This window comes from Equus asinus, chromosome 10 (assembly GCF_041296235.1).
Source record: "Equus asinus isolate D_3611 breed Donkey chromosome 10, EquAss-T2T_v2, whole genome shotgun sequence".
In the NCBI taxonomy this organism is placed as follows: domain Eukaryota; kingdom Metazoa; phylum Chordata; class Mammalia; order Perissodactyla; family Equidae; genus Equus; species Equus asinus.
The window spans coordinates 12,828,962-12,855,049 of record NC_091799.1 but is presented as its reverse complement, the minus strand read 5'-3'; the positions used below and the strand labels follow the sequence as shown (position 1 = coordinate 12,855,049).

General features: G+C 57.9%; 1 protein-coding gene and 1 non-coding gene across 3 annotated transcripts; one reads left to right on the top strand and one right to left on the bottom strand.

Annotated features, from left to right (window-relative positions):
• The first annotated feature begins 479 nt into the window (after window positions 1-479).
• WDR5 (WD repeat domain 5) lies at window positions 480-22,889 on the top strand. Of its 2 annotated transcripts, none has more exons than XM_070518418.1 (16): window positions 480-640; window positions 1,126-1,417; window positions 2,020-2,097; window positions 4,276-4,458; window positions 5,196-5,304; window positions 5,661-5,734; window positions 6,301-6,390; window positions 6,619-6,708; window positions 6,927-7,010; window positions 10,945-11,000; window positions 14,862-14,908; window positions 17,229-17,304; window positions 18,358-18,391; window positions 18,809-18,883; window positions 19,621-19,708; window positions 20,925-22,889. In XM_070518418.1, the coding sequence occupies exons 4-16, from the start codon at window positions 4,378-4,380 to the stop codon at window positions 21,023-21,025; spliced, it is 1,005 nt and encodes a 334-aa protein (XP_070374519.1). In that variant the 5' UTR covers window positions 480-640; window positions 1,126-1,417; window positions 2,020-2,097; window positions 4,276-4,377; the 3' UTR covers window positions 21,026-22,889. The 2 variants fall into 2 exon arrangements, with proteins under 2 accessions (XP_070374519.1, XP_044634380.2); XM_044778445.2 differs by having other exon boundaries at window positions 480-820.
• Window positions 22,890-24,817: 1,928 nt separating this feature from the next.
• Window positions 24,818-24,943, bottom strand: LOC123289655 (U6atac minor spliceosomal RNA). Its single transcript, XR_006533719.1, has one exon. It is a non-coding gene; the product is annotated as a U6atac minor spliceosomal RNA (small nuclear RNA).
• Window positions 24,944-26,088: the final 1,145 nt, after the last annotated feature.

Below are 26,088 nucleotides of genomic sequence, written 5' to 3'. Positions count from 1 at the left end.
TACGAGAGCTATCTGAGGAGTGATAGAGGGGTATCTGTGATGGCTCTGTTCCCGGCCCAGGCAACCAGGTGGATGGAGATGTCTCTCTTCATCCTAAGCTGGTTTTGTGACTACCTTCGACAGTCACTGGCTCCTGCTCCAGGGCACTCGGCCCAGGGTAACTAGGTCTCCCCGGGGCCGAGATGCACAGGGAGCCATGCTAGGACCAGACCGGGCCTTTGCTGCCCCTGCTTCCTCCTTGGGAGGAGGGGCTCCTATATCTATGACAACCACACACCTCCTGCACGTTCCCTGGGCATTTCCATTTCAAATACTCTGTCCTTTTGTTTGCACAGGTTCCTGTGTCATATTCGGGGTTCCCATTTTTAATTGGGAAATAGACTGCACGTTATTCTACCCACAGGCCTGGGTTGGGGCCATGGAGCTCCGGTGACCATGACCACTTCCCCATGTGGGCAGCAGAAGTGGGGCAGCGGGGTGAGCACGCGCGGGACTCAGGGCCAGAACAGCGGCTCCAGGTTCTCCTAAGGGCCCTGAACTCTCCTCTCTGGGGGTCCCCTTCCCCGTTAGTAACGGGAGGTGATCCTACCTGTCTGTGACATCCCCTTGCAGACAGCAGAGCAGCCTGCATGCAGTGACTGTGAGTATTGAATCTCCTTGTTGGGGGGCGCAGGAGAGAAGCAGGTGCTCCCCGCGGGCTCTCTGCGTGGAGAGGCGGGAAGAGCACCAACCGGGTAGCCGGCCCTGCGGGAGAGCAGCGGGGAACAGCGCAGGGATTCTGAACTTTACGGAGCTCAAGTTCCTCGTTTCAAAGTGGAAGGTAAGGACCCCTCTGCAGAGGTGTCTGAGCATTAATTGAGATACGACGCGGAGAGCACGGCCAGGTCCGACCGGACGCTCAGCACGCGTTAGCTGCCGTCCCATCAGGGTGCGCGACGGGGAAAGAGAGACGCGATCCCAGACGTGCCCGATTCCAGAAAAAACGTTAGGGCCCCGCCGCCCCTCGAATCCTGGAGGGGAGCGCTGCTCCTCCCTGGGAGCGCATCGCAGGGCGAGCTCAGGCTGTGAACGTCCGACGGGCACACTAGCCCTTTCCCGTAGATATCATCCTACTTCCGTTTTTAGGACGTGCAGGAGAAGAAGAGCCCGCACCGGCCACCTTGGGGGTTCACGCTTTTGAGCAGGAAGCGCGCGCAGCACACAGTCCCTTTAAGGCGTTGGGCCTGCCCGAGGCATTCTGCTCCTCGCCGCTCCCCGTAGCGCCCCTCCGAGAGGCCGGCTTTGTGCTTTCGCTCCGCCCCGACGCCGCCCCGCCCCTCGCGCACGCGCACGCGCACTGCCAGCCCCGCGCTGTCTCGTCGAGCTCGGCCCGGCTCCCGCCCAGGCGGCGGCCGACGAGACGCCCGAGCGCCCGGAGGTAAGGTGGCCGCCTGGCCGGTAGGCACGCCCGGGGCGCGGGGCGCGGGGCGGGCCGGCGCCGCTGCACCCCTCGTCGCCCCACCGCCGCACGTGTTCGCGGGCCTGGCCCCGGCCCCAAGCCGGCCCGGCCCCGGCCCCCGTGCAGACGGCCGCTGCCCGCCGCCGCGCCGCCTCCTCCCCGCCGCTCCCGGCCCCGCCCCTGCCCCGGAGCCCGCCCGGACGCGCGGCCGCCCCCGGCTGCGCCTCCCCGTCGTGGGTGACACGCCCGAGGCCGGACGGCGGCTTGGTGCTGCAGCCGGCGTCCATCTCCCCTGTGCCTCCGCCGCTCCTCCGGAGAAAGACCCCAGACCCGCCCCAGACCACCCCTGCCCGGACCCCTGCCTGCCCGCCTCCTCTGCAAAGACGCTCCCACCGACCTGCTGCCCACCCTCGGCCCGAGGCAGCCAGGCCCCCTCGCTGCCGGGAGTCCGGGGTCCCCGGGTGCCGGTCCGCCGTCGCGAAGGGAGACGTCACCTCCAGTCTGGTGTGCGAGAGCCATTTTAGGGGATATGAAGGAGCCTGCCTCCCTCCTAGCCTTCTCATCCCGTTTCTGCCCCCCAGGTCTGTTCACCGACGCTCCGGCAGGTGCTGTGTCCACACTACCTCTGAGGTTGGTCCGGTCGCCTAGAAGGCAGACAGGTAAGCTGGAACGGAGGCGTGTCTGCGTGTCCCAGAACGAGGTGGGGAGACCCGGGTTCCCCCAGTCTCTGTGGGGCTGCCTCCTGTGAGTCACCGTTGCCTCCTGTCTTCCCACACTGTGGGCTCAGTCTCGGGGCTGGAGCCGAGGACTCTGCATTTTGCAAGCAGTCCAGGAGAGCACTCCGAGGTTTGGGAGGCTCGGCCTTAGGTGGTCAGGCTCACCTGGGTGAGAGCCTGTGGGTGCCAAGAGGGGCCAGGTAGCACGTGCCTTGGGGGCCGACTCCAGGTCGCCTTTCCCGCAGCCTGATTGTGTTCACCTTCTCCAGTTCTCCTTCCTAAGGAGCTGGTCCCTAACCAGCTTCCCACTTGTCTCACAAACGGTTGTTCCACGGAATCATGAGTGTTGATGAAAAATGCCAAGCCCCCCTTCTCCCTTAAGTAGAATCTTGGGCCGCTGAGTTGAGAGGTTGTGTTCTTAAAAGTCCAGCCTCTTTCTGCATGTTCCTGTTTGTTCGCCTGGGATGGCGCTTGAGCTGGGAGGGGTCGGGCACCTTTTCTGCTGGACCATCTTGTATCCTGTGGTCTTCACCTGGGGCAGCATCTGGGGCAGCCAGTTGTTTGCAGGAGTCACACCTCACCTCCTGCTGGGTCTCAATTTTTATGTTAAAAGGAGCTGCTCTGGGCCCCCTGCAGAGGCCTCTTCTGTTCCCACTGGTGTTCCGCTTGGCGGCCACGGGCCACTCTTCTCTCAGCCTCTGCCGTGGCCTGGCTTCCTCACACCTTAGGTTCTGTGAAATGGACTTTCCAGCTCCTCTCTCCCTCTGCTCATCCAGCCCACCCAGGGGCAGGCAGCACTTGGGTTAATTGGCACAGCCTGGTTGTATTAAAGATAATCACCAAGTGGCTAGCGTTTTCTGAACACCAGCTTTGTGCCGGCACTTCGTCCCTGGGAGGTTTACCAGGCCTTTCCCTCCCCTCCCCCACTTCAGGACTTGGCCTTTGGGTGCAGCGGGATCCATCCCTGGGCCCGGCATCCTTGCTGCAGGTAGTCAGCTGTGGCTGCACGTGTGCTCTGCACAGATTTTTGCATTGTAGTTTCTCTTCCTTCCTCTTGGATTAAGACTTTGAGAGGTGCTGTATTTTGACGGCTTCCATTTCACCTTGGTGTGACAAGGAGCCTGTGCAAGCTTTCAGTTTTAAGCTCCAACTAGGGTTTACAGTGTGTAAACTGGTTAGATTACGGGTCGTGCGCTCGTTTCCAGGAGTTGGGTGGCCAATGATATTTGCGAGAATGGCTTGGTGGCTCTCCTCTTGAATAACGCTTCCCTGGGTTCAGAATCACCTGGTGTGCTTCTGTGAGATATATCGGAGGAATGTATCCTCTGTTCCTGTGATGAGGAAGCTGGTCGCTTACTGTGCAGCTTTGGGGTCGTTCCCACTGCCACACTGAAGCCCAAGTGAGCCGCGTCTTTCCCCTCTGCGTGTTGTTTGCAGAGCATCCGTGCATCCTCAGGCTGCTGCTACGGACGGCGACACTGGGGCACTCCTGCAGGCAGGGCGGCCTCGGGTTTGTGCTTTTCAGCTGTGTCTTGTAGTTTTCTCACCAGGGACAGAGAGCCCTTCGAGCTGTTTGAATTCTGGAAGCAGCCTTGTGCCTGCAGCCCGTACATGGTGATAGCGGAGCCCCCAGGAGGTGTGGGCCTCCGGGGCAAGCTCTTGTATTTTCCGACGTGGCTGCTAGCACTGTTGCATCACTTGGGGTGCTCTTGAGAATTTGGATGGGTTCCCAAACTTCTACACTCTGCAGCTCGGTCTCCTGTAATTGGCGTGTTCGCTTCCTGATTAGAAGCCTTTGGTTGCTTTGTTTGTTTTAATGCATCAAGGGTTCTTCGAAGAAAATGGCATATTGTTTGCCTGGACTGCGCTGCATTCCTCAGACATGTGGGTAGAAGAATAGGAAGCACCCTTGAAGGTGGGGTCTTTGATTGAGATGACGAAAGAGCAGGGGATCCTAGCATCTGAGCAGTACCAGTGTGGCGGTAGGTTAATAGGTGCCTCAGTTTGGAACAGTGTGTCTGCTACAGAGCTCAGCAAGGCGGTCAAGTGTTTCTCAATCCTTTTCCTGGAAATTACTTTTTCAAACATGGTTTGTTTATTGGCCTCGGTCCCCCGCTGTAGGTTTCGATTCCCAGACAGCTCTTCCACTGTGAGCCTTCCACTCGGAGCTGTGGACTCCTCCATCGGCGTCTCCCTGTCTCCCTGCCCGTGGACTTGAGAGCCATGGCAACGGAGGAGAAGAAGCCAGAGACCGAGGCCGCCAGAGCACAGCCCACGCCTTCCTCCTCGGCCACGCAGAGCAAGGTGGAGCCCTGAGGCCTCCTGGGGAACAGCTGGGGCACACAGGCTGGGAGAGTCTTAGAAATATCATTTGAAGTCCATGGGTCTGTTTTCCCTCCTCAGTTAAACATTGCAACTGTTTATTCATTGACCACATCCCACACCAATGCTTGTTATGTGGCATGTCGGGGATCCTCAGACCTGTCCCCTGGGGCCGGGCTTATCGGCAATGTAGGTCCTCGGTCCTGACCGTAGGAGTCTCTGTGGGACCCAGAGACATCATGTATTAAGCACCACCCCCCCCCACCCTAGCCCACAGTTCCGATGCTGGGGTGGGTTTGCAGCCCCGCCTGGAGATAGCAGGGTGCAGGTTCGCTCTGGGGGAGGCTGCCCTGGGGGTGTGGGGTGGGGGGGTGCGGAACCAGGGCTAGCGCTGGTGGGTATTCTGTGAGGTGGCTGGGTCAGATGATCCTTCCGGCATCACCCGGTGGGTCCTTGGTGTTTCCAGCTAGGATGGTGGAGCTGTGACGCTGAGGTGGGGGCTACGGGAGAAGCAGGGTTTTGAGGGGAAATAATGAACTCACATTTAGATTTGTTCGGTTTGAAAGGTGACACACAGACTGAAAGTTCTGGCCGGCACCTGAAATTGGGATCTGGGGCTCATGAGACAGGGCTGAACTTGCATTCAAATCCAAACTGGTAATCGGTTGACGTGGACAGTGGGGGTTACTTTTTGCTGACTTGTAGTATCTCTTCAACAGCCTACACCTGTTAAACCAAACTATGCTCTAAAATTCACCCTGGCCGGCCACACGAAAGCTGTGTCCTCCGTGAAATTCAGCCCGAACGGGGAGTGGCTGGCAAGTTCGTGTAGGTACCGCTGGGACCTCGGCTGCTGCAGGCGGCAGTCTGAGCTGCGACAGGAGGCCCGGGACAGCGGGAGGGCTTGCCTTCTGACGCTGCTGCGGGGTCGCTGCGGCGGGCGAGTGTCTGACTGTACGGAAGTCACTGCCTGTTGAAGTTGTGCCCATCGCCACTGAAATGACGGGGCCCTGGGGGAGAGGGGCAGGTTCTGGTGGCCGATGCCTGGGGACTGGCTGTTCCCTGTGGTGACATGTGTTTAGGGTTCCTGAGTGAGTCACACAGTTCCCGGGGCTCAGGTTGTGGGAAGGCCCAGATCTTGGACTCTGGATGACTGGACAACTTCAGTTCCTTCTTTGTTTCAGCTGCAGATAAACTCATTAAAATTTGGGGAGCATATGACGGAAAATTTGAGAAAACCATATCTGGTCACAAGCTGGTAGGTTTCTGCCCTGAGCACTGAAGATGCTGGAGAGTGCAGCTCCAGTAATCTGGGGGGTCAGGGCCCATCTCCAGGGCTTGTCAGGTTAAGATGGAAGTAAGTCTGTCCCCCCTCCACCCCCTGAATCTTTTTCTTTTGGTGAGGAAGATTGTCCCTGAGCTAACATCTGTGCCAAACTTTCCGTTTTGTGTGTGGGATGCTGCCACAGTGTGGCTTGATGAGCAGTGTGTAGGTCCGCACCCCTGATGGAACCTGCAAACCTTGGGCTGCTGAAGCAGAGTGCATGCACCGGGCCAGCCCCCTTCCCTGCAATCTTTTGGTGGTTTATTTGCCTCTTGTGTCTTAAGCAAACACTTTTGACCTCCATAGATGAGTTTCTGCCTAACTGCAAGGCCCCACAGAGAAGCTTGTCCTCTGGGGAGCATGTGGCATGTCCTCTGTGTGGTCAGCACGAGTGAGCTAGAGAGTAGACTGACATGCTGATGTATCTTTAGAGGATGTTGGGGATTTGCTGGTTAGTCTTACCTTGTCCCATCAAGGTGGTGACTGTGTTTTCTCCTCAGGGAATATCAGATGTGGCCTGGTCGTCTGATTCTAACCTCCTTGTTTCTGCCTCAGATGATAAAACCCTAAAGATTTGGGATGTGAGCTCGGTAAGCCACGCTACGGGTCTCCCTCCCGGGGAAGGAGGAGGAGGGACACGGGTGGAGAAGAGACACAGAGTGAGACTGAGTTGAGCTTGGGGACCAGAGGGTCACTGGACGGCCTCGCTTGATGTCGGACGTGTTTTGAGGCTATTGTGGGTTAGGTCTCGATGTGTTTAGCCTGATGGGGTATTTGGGGAAATCACTGGGAATGACTCTGACGATTCTTTATTTTAGGGAAAGTGTCTGAAAACCCTGAAGGGCCACAGTAATTACGTCTTCTGCTGTAACTTCAACCCCCAGTCCAACCTCATCGTCTCAGGCTCGGTAAGTGCGCCGACCGCGCTCCCATGGGGAGCGGTGTGGGCGTGTGAGTGGCCGTCGCTCTCGCTGTGCAGCACCGTCGGGCGTGGTTGATGAGCTGCCGGTCATTCAGCGCTGTTCATGGGGGATCGCGGGGTGGTGGTGGCCGGTTTGGGTTCCGGAGGGTCTGCCGTTTCATCTCCTCCCCGTGGAAGTGCTCTGATCTCTTTTTCTGTCTTCAGTTTGATGAAAGTGTGAGGATATGGGACGTGAAGACGGGGAAGTGCCTCAAGACGCTACCTGCGCACTCGGATCCAGTCTCAGCTGTAAGTCCCTCCCACCTGTCCGCGCGGCCGGCGTCCAGCCGAGCTCTTGATGCTCACGCGACAGTCTAGAGTGGGCACGGGGACCCCGAGAGATCTCACAGCGCTGTGCTCGTGGAAGCACAGGTGGGTGCGGCGCCAGGGGAGGCGTCCCCGAACCGAATGTTACCGGACAGGTCGGGAGGCCAGGCCTGGAAGAGGGAGCCGTGCATAGGGAGTGTGGCTGCGGTGCGGTGTAAGTTCTGAGTGGCATTAACCTTGATTGGTGGGGTCGGGGGTGGAGGAGGTCGGAACGACCGGTCATGGGTGAGGTGGAGCCCTGGGAGCGTGCTGCACCTGTGTTCCGCGTCCTGCCATTTCGCGGATGTGGTCAGTGTGCAAAATCAACGTATAAGGGATAAACAATACACAGTATCCTAAATTGCTCGACTTAAAAAATGGCCAGAATATTCCTCTCTTTGTTAAGTAAAGAGCCTGAGGTTGTTTCTTAGCCAAGTTTCCCTTTTGAAAAGTAGGAGAAATCGTGTGTAAACAGCTTGTTGATTGTTACAGAGCAGACGGTCCTTTCCCTTTCTAAGATCGTGTAGGAGAGTAGTTTTAAGCATCCTCAGCCTCACAAGGTCGTTTTTGCCCGGCTGAGACCATACGCAGAGCCCTGATACATAGAGGACACGTACTGTGTGCTGGTTCAAGTGGCTCATGGAGTTCTGCCCCTCGGGCACAGCCATCAGTGAGCCAGCGTCCCCACCAGTGCTCGGGGCTCGGAGGGGGTGGTTTGCCGTGGATAGGGCGGTTGGCACCCCGCGGTGGTGTGCTCACAGGCTGGCTTGACCCCGTGTTGTTGCTCGGCTGCCCTCCAGGGTGGAGTTACACTCAGAGAGGCGCTGACTTTCAAACAGGCACGCAGATGGACACGCGTGCAGTGACCAGGAAAGGAATTGAAGTGACGGCCGTGAGTTGACAGTTCTGTCTGAGTTACAGTGGTCAGGGATCTCTGGAGGTGGCAGCTTAGTCTTTGTTTCTTACAAAAGTAGTGTGTGCTCATTACAAAAAGGCGAGCAGATGTTGCAAGTAGAGAAGCGGAGTCTCCTGAGCCGCCTCCCTGCAGGGTCGACCGTGCAGCTGGAGCCTCCCCGCAGGGGCACTCGGTCTGGAAAGACGGGTTCTCCAGCCTCCCTCCCTCCTCCTCTTAAGTGGTGGTGCTCACGCTGCACTAGCCACCGTTGTGCATCTGCTTGTCGTGCGCCTGCCGGGTCAGTGCGCATAGCCCCACCGCTGTGCCAGGACCTCTCGCACTGGTGCCCCGTGTGGTGCTTGACGCTGTTTGCCTGTCCCCCTGATGCTTGTTTGTAACTTTCGCTTTTACTAAAAGGAGTGCGGTGAACATGTTCACAGGGACAGCTTTGCCTACTTGTGACGGTTTCTGCAGCATGAATTCTGGAAGGGGACTGTTGTCAGGGTATGCACGTGGAGCTTTCTCATGGATATGTCTTGGAGCTAGAAGCCTCAAGGTCTGTCAGTACTCTGCTGATTTCCTCCCATCTCTGTCCTTCCTCCCACTTTATCCAGCCATTGTCCTTTTCCTCCCATGTCAGCTTCTTACCTGAAGTCCTGTTCGTCTCATCCTGCACCCCTCGCTCCCTGGCCACCGCCTCACGGCCTCTGGTTTTCCTTATTCACCCCTGCTTCCTGCCTCAGTGCTTTTGCGTGAGCTCATCTGGCCACCAGGTGTCACCCCCGCTGCGAGCTCCGAGTGCCTGCTCACCTGAGTGGAGTCTCGGCATCCACGTGAGGTTCTGTCTCGTCATCTGTTTTGTTTCTTCGCAGCACTTACATTTCTGGCTGTCTTCTAGGATGTACTGTCTGGGCCATGTTGCCTCTCTCATGCCTGAGCATCGGTCGAAAGGAGAAGTCGTGCTGCGTTTGTGATACTGGGATGTGGCACAAAGGAGAGCATCGTAGTGTGCATTGCAGGGTGTTGGGGACCCATATTGATTCATTGTCGTCTAGCATAGTGGCCTTGATAAAAGAATATTCTGCAAATTCAAAGAAGGAGATGAATGTGGTTAGGTTGATTGCTGTGAGTTATAAGGAAAATTGCTTTGAGAGGCTAATGAAGACGTGGCTACAGAGAAGTAGCTGGCATTGCGAGAGCGTCCTGTCAGTACAGCTAGTGGGAACAGAATAAAACTACAGAAGCCTCTCGTGTCTGCTGGAGAGCCCCTGGAACTTCCAGAGCCTCGCTGTCCAGCCTGTAGGCCACTGGCCACGTGTGGCAGCGAGCACTTGAGTGCAGCCTGATTGAGACAAGCTGCTGGTGTAAAATACGCTTTCAGGTTTCAGAGATTCAGTTCAACAAAAAAGAAGGTAAAATATCTTGCTAATAATTTCTAACATTGACTACATGTTGAAATAGTATTTCAGATCTATTGAGTTAAATAAAATCTGTTGTTAGTTTCACCTGTTACTTTTCTATGGCAGCTGCTAGAAAATTTACAGTTAGCCATGTGTCTCGCAGTGCTCCTTGAGAGTCTAGACCAGTGGATCTCTGGCCCTGGGCCCCGGACCAGAGCATCAGCACCCGCTGGGGTGCGAGAATTGCAGGTTCTTGGCATCTGACAGCCAGTCTCACCAGCCCTTGGGCTTCTGGTGCGGCTGGATTTGCCCCCAGGGATGTCTGGCAGTGTCTGGTTGTCACAACTAGATGCTACTGGTGTCTCGTGAGTCGAGGACAAGGGTGCTGCTACACAGGGCAGCCTCATCGCAAAGAAAACCGTGACTGCAATGTCAGTATTGCCGAGGTGGAGACGCTGGTTTGAACGGCCGAGACAGATAGACGGCCTCCGCCCTGTCCCCAAGTGATTGACCCAGGGGCTCCTCTGTGTGGCTCAGGTTCACAGAAGAGATGCATCACACGTAGCGGGAAACAAGAGCGTTTCTACAGGTGTTCCTTGTCGTGGAAAGGCTCCTCCCTAGTAGAATCTGCCCGGACTCAAATACAAGTGATCGGAATCTGCGGTGGACTCCAGCTCCTGACAGCGGTTCTTTTTATTCCCACCGAGACTCAACTGGACAAAAGAAAAACCCAAAGATGCCGCAGTACGAGAGGGCTTGTCAGCTTGGGTCTTCATCGGGCGTATGTCGCCTTCCCCCACGGCGGGCAGCAGCCAGCCTCCAGATGAAAGGAGCTGTGGGGAAACATCGTAGGTCAGCTTCTGGGACCAGCAGCAGATTAGGGGTCACTGCTGTTGCGAGGCACGAATGTGGAGCAGCCCAGATCTTGTTTCTGTCCCTCTGGGAAGCTCGAGCTTCCCAGAGTGAACCTTGCCAGTGATGAGTGGCTGTGCGCTTGGAGCGGCTCTTGGTGGCTGTCAGCGGGCAGGGACACCTGAGTGAGAAGGCATCGCAGTCCATTCTTATAGAAGTCACTGAATACGTGGGTTCTTCTCTCCTGATTTTTATTTCCTTTTTCATGTGAAGTCGGAGGTATTTTAGCCATGTTGCCCTGGGCAGGCTGCTGTCACAGCAGCGGCAGATTCAGACAGACTCTTGGAAGCTGGTGGGTCTGGGTGTATGGGTTGGTTGGTTGTGTTTTCTTCTCGAAAATACATGTCATAGTCAGTGCTTTACCTACCCAAGGCGCGTTTCAAGGTTGTTTTCTTTTTATGTTTCCATCATCCGTCATAAAACAAAGTGACTTGCTTGAAATGCCAGGTGGAAATGATCATTTTACCCCTGTTGCTTGTGTGTGTCTATCAGTGTCTTCAGGAAATCAGTAGAATTTAAAGCAAACGATGGTTCTCTTGCATGCTCAGGATGCAAGCAAGATGTGCCACACGTCTTGTCGTGAGTGTGCATGAACAGGAGGGCCACTCAGGTAGGAAGCAATCTGTGTTGATGATTTAAAAGTAAGTTTCTTCCCCCTCTTCATTCTCAGGTTCATTTTAATCGTGATGGATCCTTGATAGTTTCAAGTAGCTACGATGGTCTCTGGTAAGTGAAAAAAATTTGCTGCATTTAGTCAGCAAATATTTATTAAAGGCCCCGCGTTGTGTTATTTGGGCCTCCGGGGCTATAGCAGTGGGAAAAGGGACAGAAGTCTCTATCCTCAAGAAGCTTCCACTGCAGCAGGGGCTGCGGGCAGATCGACAGACACACAGCACAACGTCAGGTGGTGACAATGTTAGGAAGGAGGACAGAGCAGGGTAGTGGCTTAGTGTGGCTGGGAGGCTGGGCTCCTGTCACAGGGAGGCCCCCAGGCGGGGCCCAGCGAGGCGCTTCTGTGCTGGACTTAGCTCCTTGCGGCCCGGAAGTGCTCAGGCTCTCTTCACAAGCTCACGGCGGCGGTGCTGACACGTGAGGATTCTGAGTGTACCAGCCTCGGGTCCTGTTGAGGAAATGTCAGCGTCCTGAGCAGGTGAAGCAAAGCAAATCCCCTCCTGGGGACGGTGAGGAGGAAGAGGGCACACGGTCTTGTGCAGAACATCCAGTTTAGTCTAAATGGAAGATTCTCGAAAGCCTGCGTTTGTGGCATAAGTGTTCAGGATTCGCTACGAGGCGTACGGGAAATGCAGAAGTAATGTCTTGGTCTGAACTCACAGGACCTGTGGTGGGTGGGCGTGGGTGGGAAGCGTTGGGTTGGGTTTGGGTTTGGCGGGGTTGGCTCCACGCCCCCTTCGGTTCCTGGGAGGAGAGGGTTTTCCACGACCCCCGGCTGAACTGATCCGAGGAGGACTTTCCTGTTCCAGGGAGAAAGGAAGTGCGACTAGAAACGGGTCCGTGCTCAGCAAAAGTGTAAGGAAGCGGAAATAGAGTGCCATAAATACTCCCTGTAAAAATGCTGTGGAATAAATGGAGCATACTGTCTTAGGTATCACGGTCGTAGCCACATTGGCTGATACCCTTATAAAGGCTGTCAGGTTTGGGTTAAAAAATTCTTCTGACTCTTGTTTTCAGGAAAGATGTTAAACTAAGTGGTTAGTAAAGGTTTGACATAGAAGGACGGGCAGACAATGTCGGTCCATACAAAGCAGAGAGCAGTGTGAGCTTAAGTGGAATGTGAAGACAGAGCATTAACCAGGGAGAGAGTTACATGTAATGAACCAGGCAGATTTGATGAAAAGACTGAGAATTGGAAATGTCCGTGCACCAGGCAACATAGCAGGCCAGAGATACCGAGTGAAACTGGAAATAGAAGAACTGACATTTCCTGTGAGCGATTCGGTGCATTGCCCTTAGAAAAGCGACGGAAGAGGACTTGGGCCTTAGCGGGTCTGAGTGCCACCCCAGGCATGTGTTTGCTGCGTATGGAGAGCGTGTTGTGTGTGCAGAGACTGCGCGTTCTCCTAGGAGCACGAGGTCTCAGAGTTGCTTGTGGACTGGCTCCGAAGCTTCCTAAAGAAATTAGAGAAAGAAAAAACATACTGAATAAAGGAGGAGGAGGAAATTCATAAAGTTAAAAGATGGAGAAAGGGGAAAATAATAGCAAAGTTAAAGTGAGCTGTGTTCTCAGTAAGGCCAATAAAGAGGTTAGCCTTTATAAGCCCAAATGAGGATGAAGAACAGGCATGAGCAGGACGGCGATAGAGAGAGGGGTTGGGAGCGGCGGGTTCCGGGGGAGGAGGACGAGGAGCAGCCCGCCTGCACCAGCGGGCTGGTCCCTGTTTCCGGAATGGACTGAGGACGGGCAGCCCGAAGGACCAGTCACTAGGGGAGGGGTGGGAAAAGGTGATGGAGGTCTGAAATACCAGGCCTGAGGATTCCATGCTGGAATTCAGTTAAATAACAAAGTGCTAGGGCTGGTGAGACTCTTGCGACCACAGAACAAGACGGGGAGGGAGCCCCCAGTTCCTTTAACGGGTCTAGCGTGACCGTCCTTCCCAAGCTTGGTGGCTGGTCTGAGAGGACGCCCACAGAGGAGCTGTGACCCGTGGCTAGCGATGTCAGAATTCCAGAGAAGCTGTGAGCAAAGTGAGGCCAGCAGTGCACCGGCCAGCAGTGTTCCGTGACAGGTGGGTCTACTGACCAGTGAGAGGACTGTGCTGACACGAGGAGCCCCAGAAGAGCCGCAATCTCATGACCCACACCAGCAAGTTAAAGGCAAGCGTCCGTGCACTTTATTCCCAGTGGAGGCCAGGCAGGCGCCTGATCAAACCCAGCAGCCATTCCTAATAACAGCGCTAGCAAAACGGGCCAGCGCTGTGGACTGTTTACCGGAAACGACCTCTATCGTGAGTGAAGTCACACTGGGACCGCTTCTACGAGAATCAGGAGCAGGGCCTGCCGTTGCCTCTGTTCAGTGTTTGGAGTTTCTAGTTAATTTGATGAAGTAGAAGTAATTATATAGAGACTGGATAGAGGTTTCTCTCTTTGTAGGTGATATATTTGTATGTTTTTAAAATTTAAAACCACTGATACGTGCTTTACAAATATCCACTCATCAGCTCCCATAACAGCCCCTGTGATGTGGGTGGTCCGCTGTCAACCCCGCTTTCAGTTGGGACACTGAGGGAGGGATAAGCACTGGCCCTTGTCCGTCAGCGGGAAGTGACTTCAAGCTCCAGAGTCCGGGCTCTGAACCCCGGGCCTACTGGTCACAGTGTGACTCGGCGTTTGGCCAGGTGTTTGAAAATAGACAGTTTTCTCTTTACCAGGAGTTACAGTTAGGGATGGGAAAGAAGTTCCCCACGTAACAGGGATGGAAGGCTCGGGTACCTAGGGACAAGTGTACCAGGAGTGGGACCCCGGGGAGAAAGTGGTGCAGTGCAGCCGCAGGGCCGCAGCAGCGACGGCAGGGCTGCGGCGGGTGCGTTGTGGCGGGCACATGTGGCGTGCTGGTGGCGGCGGTCGGTCTGCGAGGCTGGCAGACTGTCGGCAGTTCCATTAGAAGCCCTCCCGGCGTTTCTGCACCTGCATAGAAGGAAAGTCAAATCACGGAGGAGGATAACTGAGCTGTGTGCCGGGGAACCGAGAAGATGAACAGCACGAGGACAGGGGCTGTCCCTCGGTGTCCACACCTGGGGTACAGCCACTCTGCAGACCCAGCATGCAGTTGTGGAGGAGAGATGGGGTGAGGTGCCCGGCACCTGGAGTCCCTCCCCAAGGTGGGAGCTGGCTGGCCGGAGAAGCTGTTCCCAGAGCAGGCACGAAAAGACCCCTCCTGGTAGTCAAGGAGTTAAGAGGTCCATCGCACTGGCCAGTGATAGGGCATCCCATCCCGAGTAAAGACGCGTAGGAACAGATGTGGCAACGTGGCGATGACACTTGGAGAATCATCTGTTGGTTCTGCTGCCATCACGATTTGCACAGCCTTTGCCCCGGTGCCCGCACCGCTGGGATCTGCTGTGGAGGGTGGGCCCTGGTCAGCGGCCATGATCCGAAGACGGGAGTAGGTTCTCTTGCTGCTGAACCAGAGGAATGTCCAGAAAACTGCGTGTGACATTCCGCTCTTAGGAAGAACACACCCCCTGAGTGACCACGTGCTTGGAATGTTTGTGTGCACGTGGAGGGACCTGCAAGGGGACCGCAAGCTGGTCAGCACCCTCCACTGTGGCCAAGGCAGAGGGGCGAGCTGTGTCTCTGTTCCTGTTTCATCTGTGTGGGGGACGTGTTCCTCGTGGAAGAGGAGCTAAAGCGTGCCCCGTGCTGTGTGTGTGTGTGTGAGCGCGCGCATGTATGGTGCCCATGCTGGTCCTGGAATGTCAGAATAATTGTGGAATAAATGAGTGAAGCGTAACAGTGAAACAAATGAACTGAGAAGACGTGTGTCAGCCCGAAAGCTTGCGTTCAGGGAGCACATGCCCAGCCCCTCGCAGTCACTCGCTTTCTGAACACCCCGTCTCGTTTGCTTTGCAGTCGCATCTGGGACACGGCCTCGGGCCAGTGCTTGAAGACGCTCATCGGTGAGTGTGCCGGCTCTTGCTTCCAGGGTGATGTCTCCTCTAAGTCGCAGTCGCTCCGTGGGCTCTGGAGGGCTCCTCCTGTGCTCTTTCCAGCCCTCCATCTTCGGAGGTTTTCTGGAAGCCTCCCTTTCCCTGTTGTCCTCAATTCTGGGAGGAGCCCTCCTCCTCTCCTGACCCTTCCCGTCGCCCACCAGCTGCTTCCTGCTGGGGGCTGGTGGGGCCCCTGGCCATCCACCCCCAGCGTCCTCTCAAGGACTCTGAGCCCCTTGGATTCTCCGCCTGCGCTGGGCTGACCCTAGGTCCTCCTGCCCGGCCTCGGGGCTCTCCCCTCAGATCATTCCTTGAGCAGATGTGGTGGAGCCGCGTCTGCTGGGGGTGCCCCGGACGTGGGTGTGGAGGGGCGGCATCTGGCTTGTGCCTTGGGGATGAGCAGGGGAGGGCGGTTCTGGGCAGGGGGTGTGATGGAGCAGAAAGACTTAGCGTGGCCTGGGCGGGCGGGTGGTGCTGCCGGGCATGGAGGGTGGGTGGCCAGAGGGTGGGCGATGGGCCTGCAGGGCCTTGGACCGGGGCAGGCGATGGGGAGGGCGGAAGCCCTGGAAGGTTTGAATCGGGGGCATTGCTGCTGGAGAGGGCTGCCCGCCTCCTGTCGGCCTGGACCGAGCCAGCCTGGAAGGTCCTTCGTAGTTTTGGGTTGAATGTGGGGTCGCTGTAGCCACCTGGGTGAGAAGGGAATAGGGGAGTGGGGCTGCGGGTGGGAGCTGGCACGCCTGGGGAGGTGTCCCTCCTGAGTCTCTCTTGTCGGCTGTCCCGGGAGCGCGGTGCTCGGCTGCCACGACGCCGCTGCGGGCTGGCGCTTTAGCCTCAGAAGCGTGCTCCCTGGAGGCTGGAGGCTGGAGGTCCCGGGGCAGGTGCCTCAGGGCTGCTTCCTCCTGAGGCCTCCCCTCGGCCCTCAGGTGTCCTCACACGGTCACTCCCCTGCCCGCGCCCCGCTGTCCACGTCTCTTCTCCTTACAAATGACGCCAGTCCCGTGGAATGCAGGGCAGCCCCTCACAGTGGCTTTCCTGGTCTTGTTTTACGAGGCCACCCTTTGAGGTGCGTCCTTACTTCAGACAGTGACATTGCACTGTGTCACAGCATCTCTCCCCAGAGGCCTGGAGCAGCCACCTCTGCTGGCGGGAAAGTCACTCATGCCAACACTGCCACCTGGCAGCTGGGTGGGAGACTGAGACCCCGAGAGGTTCATTAACGAGCACAAGGCCAGCAGCAAGCACACGCTGGGCCAGGACTTCTAATTTCAGGTCTGGGGGACTAGAACTTGCTGGGCTCCGGGAGACAGGTCCCAGGGACGCTCTCTAACGGAGCTGGCTTGGCACTCTATCGGCACTCCCTCACCTTGATCGGGTGCCTGCCTTCCTGCTGTGGGCCTGGGACCCGAGGAGGGCCCTGCACGGCCTCACACCTTCTCATGTGCCTTTGCAGTGTTTGGGACCAGTCGGAGGGTGCGGAGGCCCCCAGTGCGCAGTGGCCAGGCCCAGGTCCCTCGCGGTGGTAATGCGGGGTGCCACCCTCCCCGGTGCTCGTGACACACTGGCCCCCTGCTCCCACACCGAGGTGCACGCCCACCCGACTCTCCTTCCCGCCCGGGCCAGGGAAGCGCGCTCCTCCCGATGTGAGCCTCCTGGGACCGTCCCGGAGTGACCTCTGTGCCTTCTGGGAGTGCGGCTCCTTTTCTCCTTAGCCGCGACGGCGGCTCTCACCTGCACTCCCAGGGCTGCCGGGGGAAGTGTTCAGACCCGGAATCTCATGTCATAACGTTTGTTTCTAGAGAGAACTTAGGAACTTTTGCTGTAACTGGGTAGCAAGAAAACATGAGATTATTCACCCCAGTCACTCTTCTCGTAGTGGTAGTAGTTTCTCGGTTCAGCTGGGTATTTGCAAACTTGGTTTCATGTGAGGGAGGCGGTCCTGAGTCTCTCACACACCCCGTGCTGGCGGAGGCCGGGCAGCCTGAGTGAGTGGCTGCAGGCCCTTTTCTCCTAAACGTAGCCCTTGTGTCATTTGGGGGGGCGTCGCTGAGCCACTGTCAAGGGCCCACGAAGCCCTGGGCTTGAGAAGCATCGTGGAGAACCAGCTCTCGTGACGGGTGAAGGGAGCTGTCCGGGGTCCTTGGGGACTCCGTCTGAGGGTGGTGGTGTTGGCACCGGTGGCAGTGGCCTCACTCAGATAGTCCTGCGTGGTGATGGGGTCTGTTCTCTCCTCCGTCCTTGGGCAAGAGGCCCCAGCGCCCCGTGTCTCAGCCCATCTCTGTTTCCAATGCAGATGACGACAACCCTCCCGTGTCCTTTGTGAAGTTCTCTCCGAATGGCAAGTACATCCTGGCCGCCACCTTGGACAAGTAAGCCCTCTTACCTCCCATGGGGGGTCCTGCTGCCTCGCTGAGCTGCTGGGACACCCATTTCCTGCCAGTAGGAAACTTCCTGAAAGATGTTTATGCCCAGTACGCGATCCAGACTCCTGCTGGGTTTAGGCTGCCGGAATGTAGACACCATGTTGGACGGGGGGGCCCCTGTCTTTGCTGGGGGCCGGATCTTGGGTCTGAAGATTTTCTAGTTTTCTCCATGGTGACTGTGTGGCCAGGGCAGCCGTTGCCCCCGTCCTCCTGTGGCCTCAGGTGCTTTCTGGTTCTGCCCTGGGCACCTCGATTTCCCCCTGCAGACTTCAGAGCAGAGTTCACTGCGCAGACTGGGGACTCCTCTGGGAGCTCGTGTGAGCTCGGCTTCCCCATGCCCGCTTCAGGCAGCCCTTTGGGGCCTCGCCTGGGTCCCAAGCTTGTCAGAGGGCTGCATGGTCAGCCCTTTCCATCATCAGCCCCCTGTGGGAGGAGAAAATTCCTGCCCAAGCAGGAGGAAGGAGTGTTGCCACTGAGATCTCTTCTAGATATTTCTGGAACTGAGACTTCCCACGTTCCTTTCTAGTGGGAATGAGGTGACCACTATTGATTTAGGGATCACCCAGCAGATTCCTTTAAAAGAATCCATCTTTGGGGCTGGCCCCGTGGCCTAGTGGTCTGGGTTCCGTTTCTGGGCATGGACCTATACCACTCATTGGCGGCCATGATGTGGCAGCCACCCACGTATGAAGTAAAGGAAGATTAGCAACAGGTGTTAGCTCAGGGTGCATCTTCTTCAACAACAAAAAAAACAGTCTGTCCTTGAACCACGAACATTTGGGGTTCTCATGCTGGGCTCTTGGGTGTCCTCAGATCAGTGAGTGGACTCTGAGCCCCCGCTGTGCTTGGCCCCCGCACTTGGGGAGGGTGAGGGCGTTCCGGCCCCCTGGTTTTGCTCCAGATGTGGGCGCAGCAGTGTGGGGTGTGCAGTGACAGCAGACACCCCTCCCTGGAGAGGCTCGGAGGTGCTGTTGACTCACCGCTCTCTCTGCCTTCCAGCACGCTGAAGCTCTGGGACTACAGCAAGGGGAAGGTGAGCCTGGGGCGGCTGGGCGGGTCGGGCGGAGCTCCTGGGCTCTGGCTGGGGCGGCTGGGCGGGCGGGCGGGCGGAGCTCCTGGGCTCTGGCTGGGGTGGCTGGGCGGGTCAGGCGGGTGGAGCTCCTGGGCTCTGGCTTTGGTGGCGGTAGAGCGGAGCCGGGAGCTGAGGCGAGAGAGGACGGAGAAAGCCGTCTTCGTCGAGTTCATTTGGTGCAGATTTCTTAAAGGCTCGGGGTTTTGCAGCTGGCCAGGCTCACGTTACAGCGTTGACCGCCTGGGTTTGTGCGGTCAGTTCTTAGGGGCCTTTGAGAACTGAGTTTAATTGGCTGTAAGATGCCTGCACTCAGCTCGGGGACGGTCCGGGTGCAGGCACGTTGTGCCTGTGCACAGAGGCTGTTCCTCGCCTTTGCAGTGCCTGAAGACGTACACCGGCCACAAGAACGAGAAGTACTGCATATTCGCTAACTTCTCCGTCACTGGGGGGAAGGTGAGTGCCCGCCCAGCTTCCCCGAGAGGCGACGCGCGTTCCAGGCGGCTCTCTGCTTAGAGACGTGTCTGTGCCCAGTGAACTAGTCAGAGCTTTCTGGGTTTTAACCAAATGCAGTCACACCACGCAAAGTCTTGGTGACTCTCAGTTATGGGACATGTTTTCACGTCTGCTTCTGACCCGCCCCTTCCCTAACGGAGCGAGGATTCCGCGGTGGGGGTGTGACGACCGGTCGGCTTCCTTTAAGTCGGGCCACAGCTTTCCCCCGAGGGACTGGCCGCTCAGAGCCTGTGCCTCCTGGGTTGGGGTCCCCCGAGGCCGTTCCACCCCAACGGTGAGGGGCGTGCGTCCCCTGCTGCCTGGATCTTCACTCGAGCATCTTAGCCACTCCATCCAGGTGGGTGTGACCAGAGTAGGTGATGACATTCGGCCGAAGTGTGACACAAAAACTTAGGAAATGGTGACTAGGACGGCATTGTACGTCCCGGAAGCCTCCCCGGTGACTTGCGTGGCCTCTGGCGTGTCTGAGTTGGTGGGCGGGAGGGCAGAGCGGGCCTTAGGTGGGCGAGACGACACGGCCTTCCTGGAGAGGGGCCGAAGCTTAGTGTGTTCCCTTCAACACGGCAGCTCCTGGGAGGGCGGGTGCAAGTGGGGCGCTAAGTCCATCCATCCCTTCCACACGAAGCCGCTCTGACCTGGCTTTCCTCACCTCGTCTCCCCTCCTCATCGCTACCTAGTGGATCGTGTCTGGCTCGGAAGACAACCTGGTGTACATCTGGAACCTTCAGACAAAAGAGATTGTACAGAAGCTGCAGGGCCACACAGGTGAGCTCGGGTCCTGTGGTCGCGTGCTGCTGGCTCACGCAGCCGGTTTCTGGAAGGACACAGACCGACAGTGTGTTTGCCGCCTCTTCTGCCTCTTCTTCCTCGGCCCACTGGTGGCCTGGGGGTTGCTGCCCGGGTGGGAGCGGCTGCTGAGTGGTTTGTCCGAGCTCCCAGCGGGCCGGGCCCGGTGGTGCCTTTAACCTCTGTTCATGCAGGCAGGGGGCTGTCTGCCGTCCCCTCCAGAGGCCCCGTCTCCGGCAGGCCCGGCTCCCTGCCGCCTCTCAGCTCTGAGGGCTGCCACGGCCTGTTCCTCCACGCCTGGCTGCCTCCCACCCCTGCCCTGGCTGCCCTCGAGGCTGCTCGTGTCCCCCCTGCCCTGCTCATCTCCTGTGGTCGGTAGAGAGCCCCGGGAAAAAGGAACTCCCCACCCTGGGAATGCGCTCCACCCCCATGGTTGCTCCTCTTTCTGCCCGCCTGGCTTAACACCCGGAGCAGGCAGCCCTGGGCCTCATTTGCTCCTCGTCCCCTACTGTGTGGCTGGGACCTTCAGTGCTTACTTGAAGCCACATGGGGAAGAGGTGAAGTTCTGGGGTTCAGTTTATTTAAAAGGTGTAAATGCATTAACCTGGCTGACCCCAGATGCCAGCTCATGAGATCTGAGTCCTGCCTGGGGGATGGACTTGCCTCACAGTGACAGAGCCAGCCCCTCGGTGGTGGGAGATGCTGGGAGCGTCGGCTCTGGGTCCAGGTGTAAGAGGGTGAGGTGTTGACGCAGTGAGACCCCCTGCCACTGATGCCATGGGCGCGGCCTCTGCACCGCACAGTACCTTGCTGGGGAACCTCGCTGGTCACTTCCCCCTCCTGTGGCTCCATGGAGACCCCGCTGCTGGCCTGCAAGGGTGTGCTGCTGTCCCCTGTGTGGACAGACCGATGCTCTCAGAGCGGCCTTGCAGCCCAGGCCAGATGCCCCTGTCATGTCAGCCTGCCGTCCTGCTGTGTCCCCGGGGCTCCGTGTGCCCTCTACACGCGGGCAGCGCAGTACTTGCCACTGTTAGTCGCCCTGAACCCTTGTTGCGGTGAAAGGCTGTGAGTGTCAGTGTCGGCCGCTGGGGTGAGGCCTCGTCCTCCCTCCAGGCCAGCAGGCTGTGCAGGGCAGCAGCCCTGGATGGAGGTGCGGGCCCCTGACAGGAGAGAACTTTCTTGGCTGTGTTTTCAGATGTCGTGATCTCGACGGCGTGCCACCCGACAGAGAACATCATCGCCTCAGCCGCGCTGGAAAACGACAAGACGATTAAGCTCTGGAAGAGCGACTGCTAGGCCGCGGGAGCCATGGAGGACTGTCAGGAGGGCGGCGCAGATTGGCAAGCGGGAGGCGTCTCAGAGGGCTCCCCTCGGTCCGGGCCCTGGGGGTCGGGGAGGGGCTGCATTTGAGCCGCCTCTGAAGACGATTTGGCTGAGGGGAGTGTCGACCACCAGAAAGTTCTAGAAGTTGCTGGTGACATTTCTTGCCAATTCCTCTCACACTGTCTGGAGGAGAGTTCCTAGTCTGTATTGTGTTCAAACTGAGTCAACAAGAATTTTTAATTTTCTATTACAAAGGGTGAAGTTCAATTTATCATGAGTCGTGTTTTTTTCCAGTAAACGTTCTGTACCTTTTTTGCTATTTTATTCCCCAGTGCAAGCGCTGTGACCAGTGGCCACACGGCCTCTCCCACCGGCCTCCGTGGTCGGGCCCCTTGTCTGCCTGTAGATGCTCTAGCAATGTGGCTCCCACTGTCGCCAGTTCTTGCCGGTGGTGTTTCCTGGTGTGTCTGTAAGGTGGTTCCGTGTAAAAGGCCCCTCGCGTGTGGGAGTCCGCAGCCCCTGTTCTGAGGGCTGGTGGTGGCGCGCGCTAGTTCCTGTCTGTGTCGCGGTGTTTGCACGGCAGCAGCCGGGCCGTAATAAAGGTGGGATTTGCACAGTCGTGGCCACTGGGTGCTCACGCAGAGCTTGTCTGTTCTTGGCATTTGTATGGAAAGTCTCACAATTGGCAGCAGGTTGAAAGGCTTTTTCTCAGACAGATTCTCGGAATGATGGTCTGCCTCCCGCCTTGTGCCAAGAGGCCCGGAGCCCAAGGAGGACAAGACCCCGTGGGTCACGGTGTGTACCTGCGGGCCAGGAGGTGACTCTAGGGGAACAAGGTGGACGTTCTTAGCTGAAAAGGAGCCAGCGGCCCTGGAGTGTCCTGCGCCATGTTGCAGACAGCTGTTTCCTGTGCCCGTGAAGGCTGGGGTGCGGGAGGGCCCCCGGTGGTGGGCTCCGGTCTGAGGGGCACAGGCTGGTGCCCGTCCCCGTTGCCGACCTCAGGGCTGGCGGCTTCTTGGAGCCTTTGGAGGGTCTGGGACGTGGGTGTCGTCCCCTGGCCCTGCCCACCTGGCTAGCCCTGCCCACCCGGCCAGCCCTGCCTGCTGCAAGAGGGGCCTCTTCAGCAGTGTGGCCTCCGAGGGGGGCGCGGGGGTGGGGCTAGACTGCTGCCAGGCCCCGGGGACCCCTCCGTGCAGGAGGGCCACCTGGGGTTCAAGCCCGATCTGCCAGCACCGAGACCTTTGTGGTGGAGTAGGTGTGTTGCCTGCCTGCTGCCGAGCAGGCACGGCTCTGGCTTTGCAGGTAGCACGTGGCTGTAGTCTGAGGCCCAGCCTGGAGCTCAGCCCTTGCTGCCTTCCGGGGGTCCCGGGTGCTGGGCATCTGGACAGTGCCGAGCCAGGGGACGAATCCTGTGCGGCCTTCAGGTGGACGGGGCCGGCGGAGGAAGCGGGGGCTGCCCGCGGCTCACGGGGAGTATGACAGTTAGAAAGGCATGTGGGAAGGAGCCTCCTGCAGCCCGGCCCCTCCTGTGGAAGCAGACGTACCAGTGGGGTCTCCGTTCTAGAAGCGCTAACACTCGGGCCGGGGCCGTGGTGCAGCGCATCGGTGGAAAACGCCGTGCCACGTGCCGGCGTCAGGGCTGGCCCGGCTCCGCTCACGGCTGCCGAGGGGCTGGCAGCGCGTTGGTTCAGGGTTACAGCTCGCCCGGGACGGGGCGCCGTGTGTGCCGAGCCGAGTCCTTGAATAGAGTTTATTTTTTCTATATTTGAATTCTCTGTTGTAGATTTGTGTAAAGGTACATTCTCTTTTTGAAAATAAAGATTTTCATGTCTTGTAACTGTCCCGTAAGAATTTTTTACCTTCCTTAACGTGTAGCTGTTACCTTGAGGGGAGCATCTCCCGTGGCCTTTGACAGCTCAGGGGTCGCACTGCCCCGGAGGCCAGCGTGCGCTGGCAGGGAGTCCGGTCATGCATTTGTGCTAGTCGTCGGTGAGGTAAAACAAAGAGGCAGAGACAGGGAGTCACCCACATTCCTCCTACCACTCATTAGTATCTTCTGGCATGTTCGTTAAAAACAGAAACTTTCCATTATGGAAAATCTCAAACAGAAAGTGGAGAAAACCCTCGTGTCCCTATCATCCAACTTCAAAAACTTCTAACATCTTATTTCATATGCCCCTCCCCGGTTATTTTAGTATAAATCAGTCATTTTATTATTCAAGAAGTGAACACACAGTATCTCTAATAGACGCTTCTCCAAAAGCGCTACCACAATACCATTTCCACACCTAAAATACTCTTAGAATCAAACATCTGACGTCCAGATTCCCCCAGTTGTCTGTGTCTTTGAACAAGTGTACCTGTGCACACATGTGCACGTATGTATGCATGTGTGCACACGGTCGGTTTGGACTGGGGCCCCAGCAAGGCCCCCACCTGCGTCTGGCTGGTTGGCCCCAGGCCTTTGTAATCTCCAAGCCCCCGTTTCCCTCACCGTGTGTCTGTGGGAACCGAGTCGTCTGTCCTGTGGGCTCCCCCGATCTGGGTTTGCTGGGGCGTCTCTGAGGAGCTGTTGACCATCCTCCCGTCTCCTTGTTCCCTCTGAGCTGGCACTGAGAGCTGGAGTGCGGTAGGCCTGGCGGCCAGGGGGATGCTGTGGAAGCCCACCCGGCCTGGCCCTCCCTGGTGGGAAATCCTGTCCCCCCTCACTGGGAGCTGAAGGTCAAGTCCTTGCAAATGTCCCCGTCGGCCCAGTGACTTGTCTTCTGACCCCCACCCCTCCCTCCCCACTCTGGGCCACACTGGTGGCATGGCATCGGCCTCAGCCCCTTTGCACTTGCCTCCTCCTGTGTCTGGAATGTTCTCCCAGATGTCCACGTGGCCGATCCCTCACCTCTGGGTCTGACTCAGACGGCATCTTCGTCTGCGCCCCCTCGACCCCTTGATGTGATGCTAGCCCCCTGCCTGCTGCCTGCTCTGCCCACCCCACAGAGGTCGTCTCTGGCGACTTGTCGGCTGAGGTTCTGGAATGGTAGAGTGGGAGCCTCGGGGGCACAGTCGAAGTGAGTTGAACGGAAAGTCTTTGGGTTTTTAAAGCGGTCTGGAATGTCTGGGATGCTGAAGAGGAGCAGATGGAACCCTTTACGCCTCTGATGCTTCAGACCAGCGGGAAAGTTCTTAAGCTGCCCGCGGGATCTGGTCTGCCTGCCTTTGGGCTGCCCCGCCTGGCCCGCCCCGCAGTAGAGTAGGCCAACTGGCCTCCTGGGGGTCCCTTCGCCAACCCTGCACCCACTGCCTGCCCAGCCAATGAGCAGATGAAGGCACACCTGCCCCGGTGTGGAGAGACTCTTGATCATGAAAAATGCCAGGCGGCTCAAAGAACAGCCAAGGTACTGTCGCATGTGTGTCTGTGCACACTGCACACGAGTGTATCACACCTGCATACCTCTGCACGAACTCGTGTATACGCACCCACGTGTTACACACCCCTGTATATAATCACGTACCACATACTCACCTGCACACACCCGTGTATATGCACGCACATGTCATACACACCCGTACATAATCACAAGTATACACCCACCTGCATCACGCACCGTGTATCTAGACACCCGTGCATGTGCACCCATGTGTCACACGCCCCTGTATAATGTACCACATACTCACTTGCATACACACCCGTGTATATGCACCCACGTGTGTCGCGGTCGTGTGTCAGTCCTGTACGTAGTCACACACCCACCGGAAGGGGGGAAAAAAAAAAAAAAACAGTGGTTAGATGCCACGAAGTAGGTGGCAATGCCTTAACCGTATGCGTGTTGTCAGGCCCGAGGGCCTCTTCCATCCTTGTCAAGGGGAGTGCTAACCTTCTCTCCTTTCATACAACACGTCTCTTCCCCCGCCCGCGCGCCATTTAAGGGCCCGCGCGCGCGCCGCCTTTCGCTTACGGCGACTTCGCGCTCATTCCTCAGACGCACGCGGGAGAGTGGCCGCGTCCACGGGAGCCGCAGCACCCAGGGGGAATCGCGGGATTCATTTCACTGCGCGGGAAAAACCTATCTTTTCAATGCTCTAATATATTCATAAAACCAGCCAATCAGAGGCTGAAAAGAACACCCGGAAGTCCCGAGCGTCCTTCGGAAAACTAGATTCCCCCGGAAACAAAACAGGGTCGGCGCGCACTTCCTCCGGCGACGCGCCTCACGGGCGGTCGGGAAACGGCTGGGAACTTTCTGCGGAAATGGAAGTGGTTGGCAGCGAATCAGAGGACGAGGAAGGAAGATTCGCTCCACGGACTTCCGGACGCGGCCCTGCGCGTGGAACTCTGGGTGCTGGGGGCCCTGGGGCGCGTGGGGCCGACCCGCGCATGCTCCGAGCCCGCTCCACGCGTGTTCTGCGCATGCTTGCGCTCGCTCCGCTCGGCTTCTGCGCATGCTCCGACCCTGGTGGGGGGCGGGTATGCCGTCTATGGGCCAGGGGTTCGAGCCCCAGCGCGGGCCTTAGTCTCCGAGGAGTCGGCTTCTGCCTCTCCCTTCCGCCTTTTCCTCGGGGTTTTAAGATTTAAATCGATGTTTCGGGGGCTGGCAGTCCCTGCAGTGTAGACAGTGGATTGAGGCAGCTCCCGCCTGTCTTTCCCGCACGCCCCGCGGCCCCGAGCCTAGCCCGGCCCGGGCACGGCGGTGACGCAGCGCCTCCCCACGGCTGCGGGCGCGGGTGTCCCCGGCGTGACCCACGTTGCGGGTCGGCGGATGCGAGCCGGGGCGGCCCTCTGCTCAACCACGCGGGGCCCCGGCCGGGGCGCCGCTGCTGCGAAGACGTGTGTGTGCGCGTGTATGCGATGCGTGCATGTATGCGTGCACTCGTGCTCCTGAATACGCGTGCAGACACACCTGCGTGTTCAGAGTATCCATATACGCCTGTGTGTCCACACACGTGTATGTGTGTGCAGAGAGCACAGAAAGGCAGTGGACAGAGAGGGTGGCCGATGGGTCCAGCCAGGAGCGGGAGGGCAGGAGTGGGCGCTGCCTACAGGA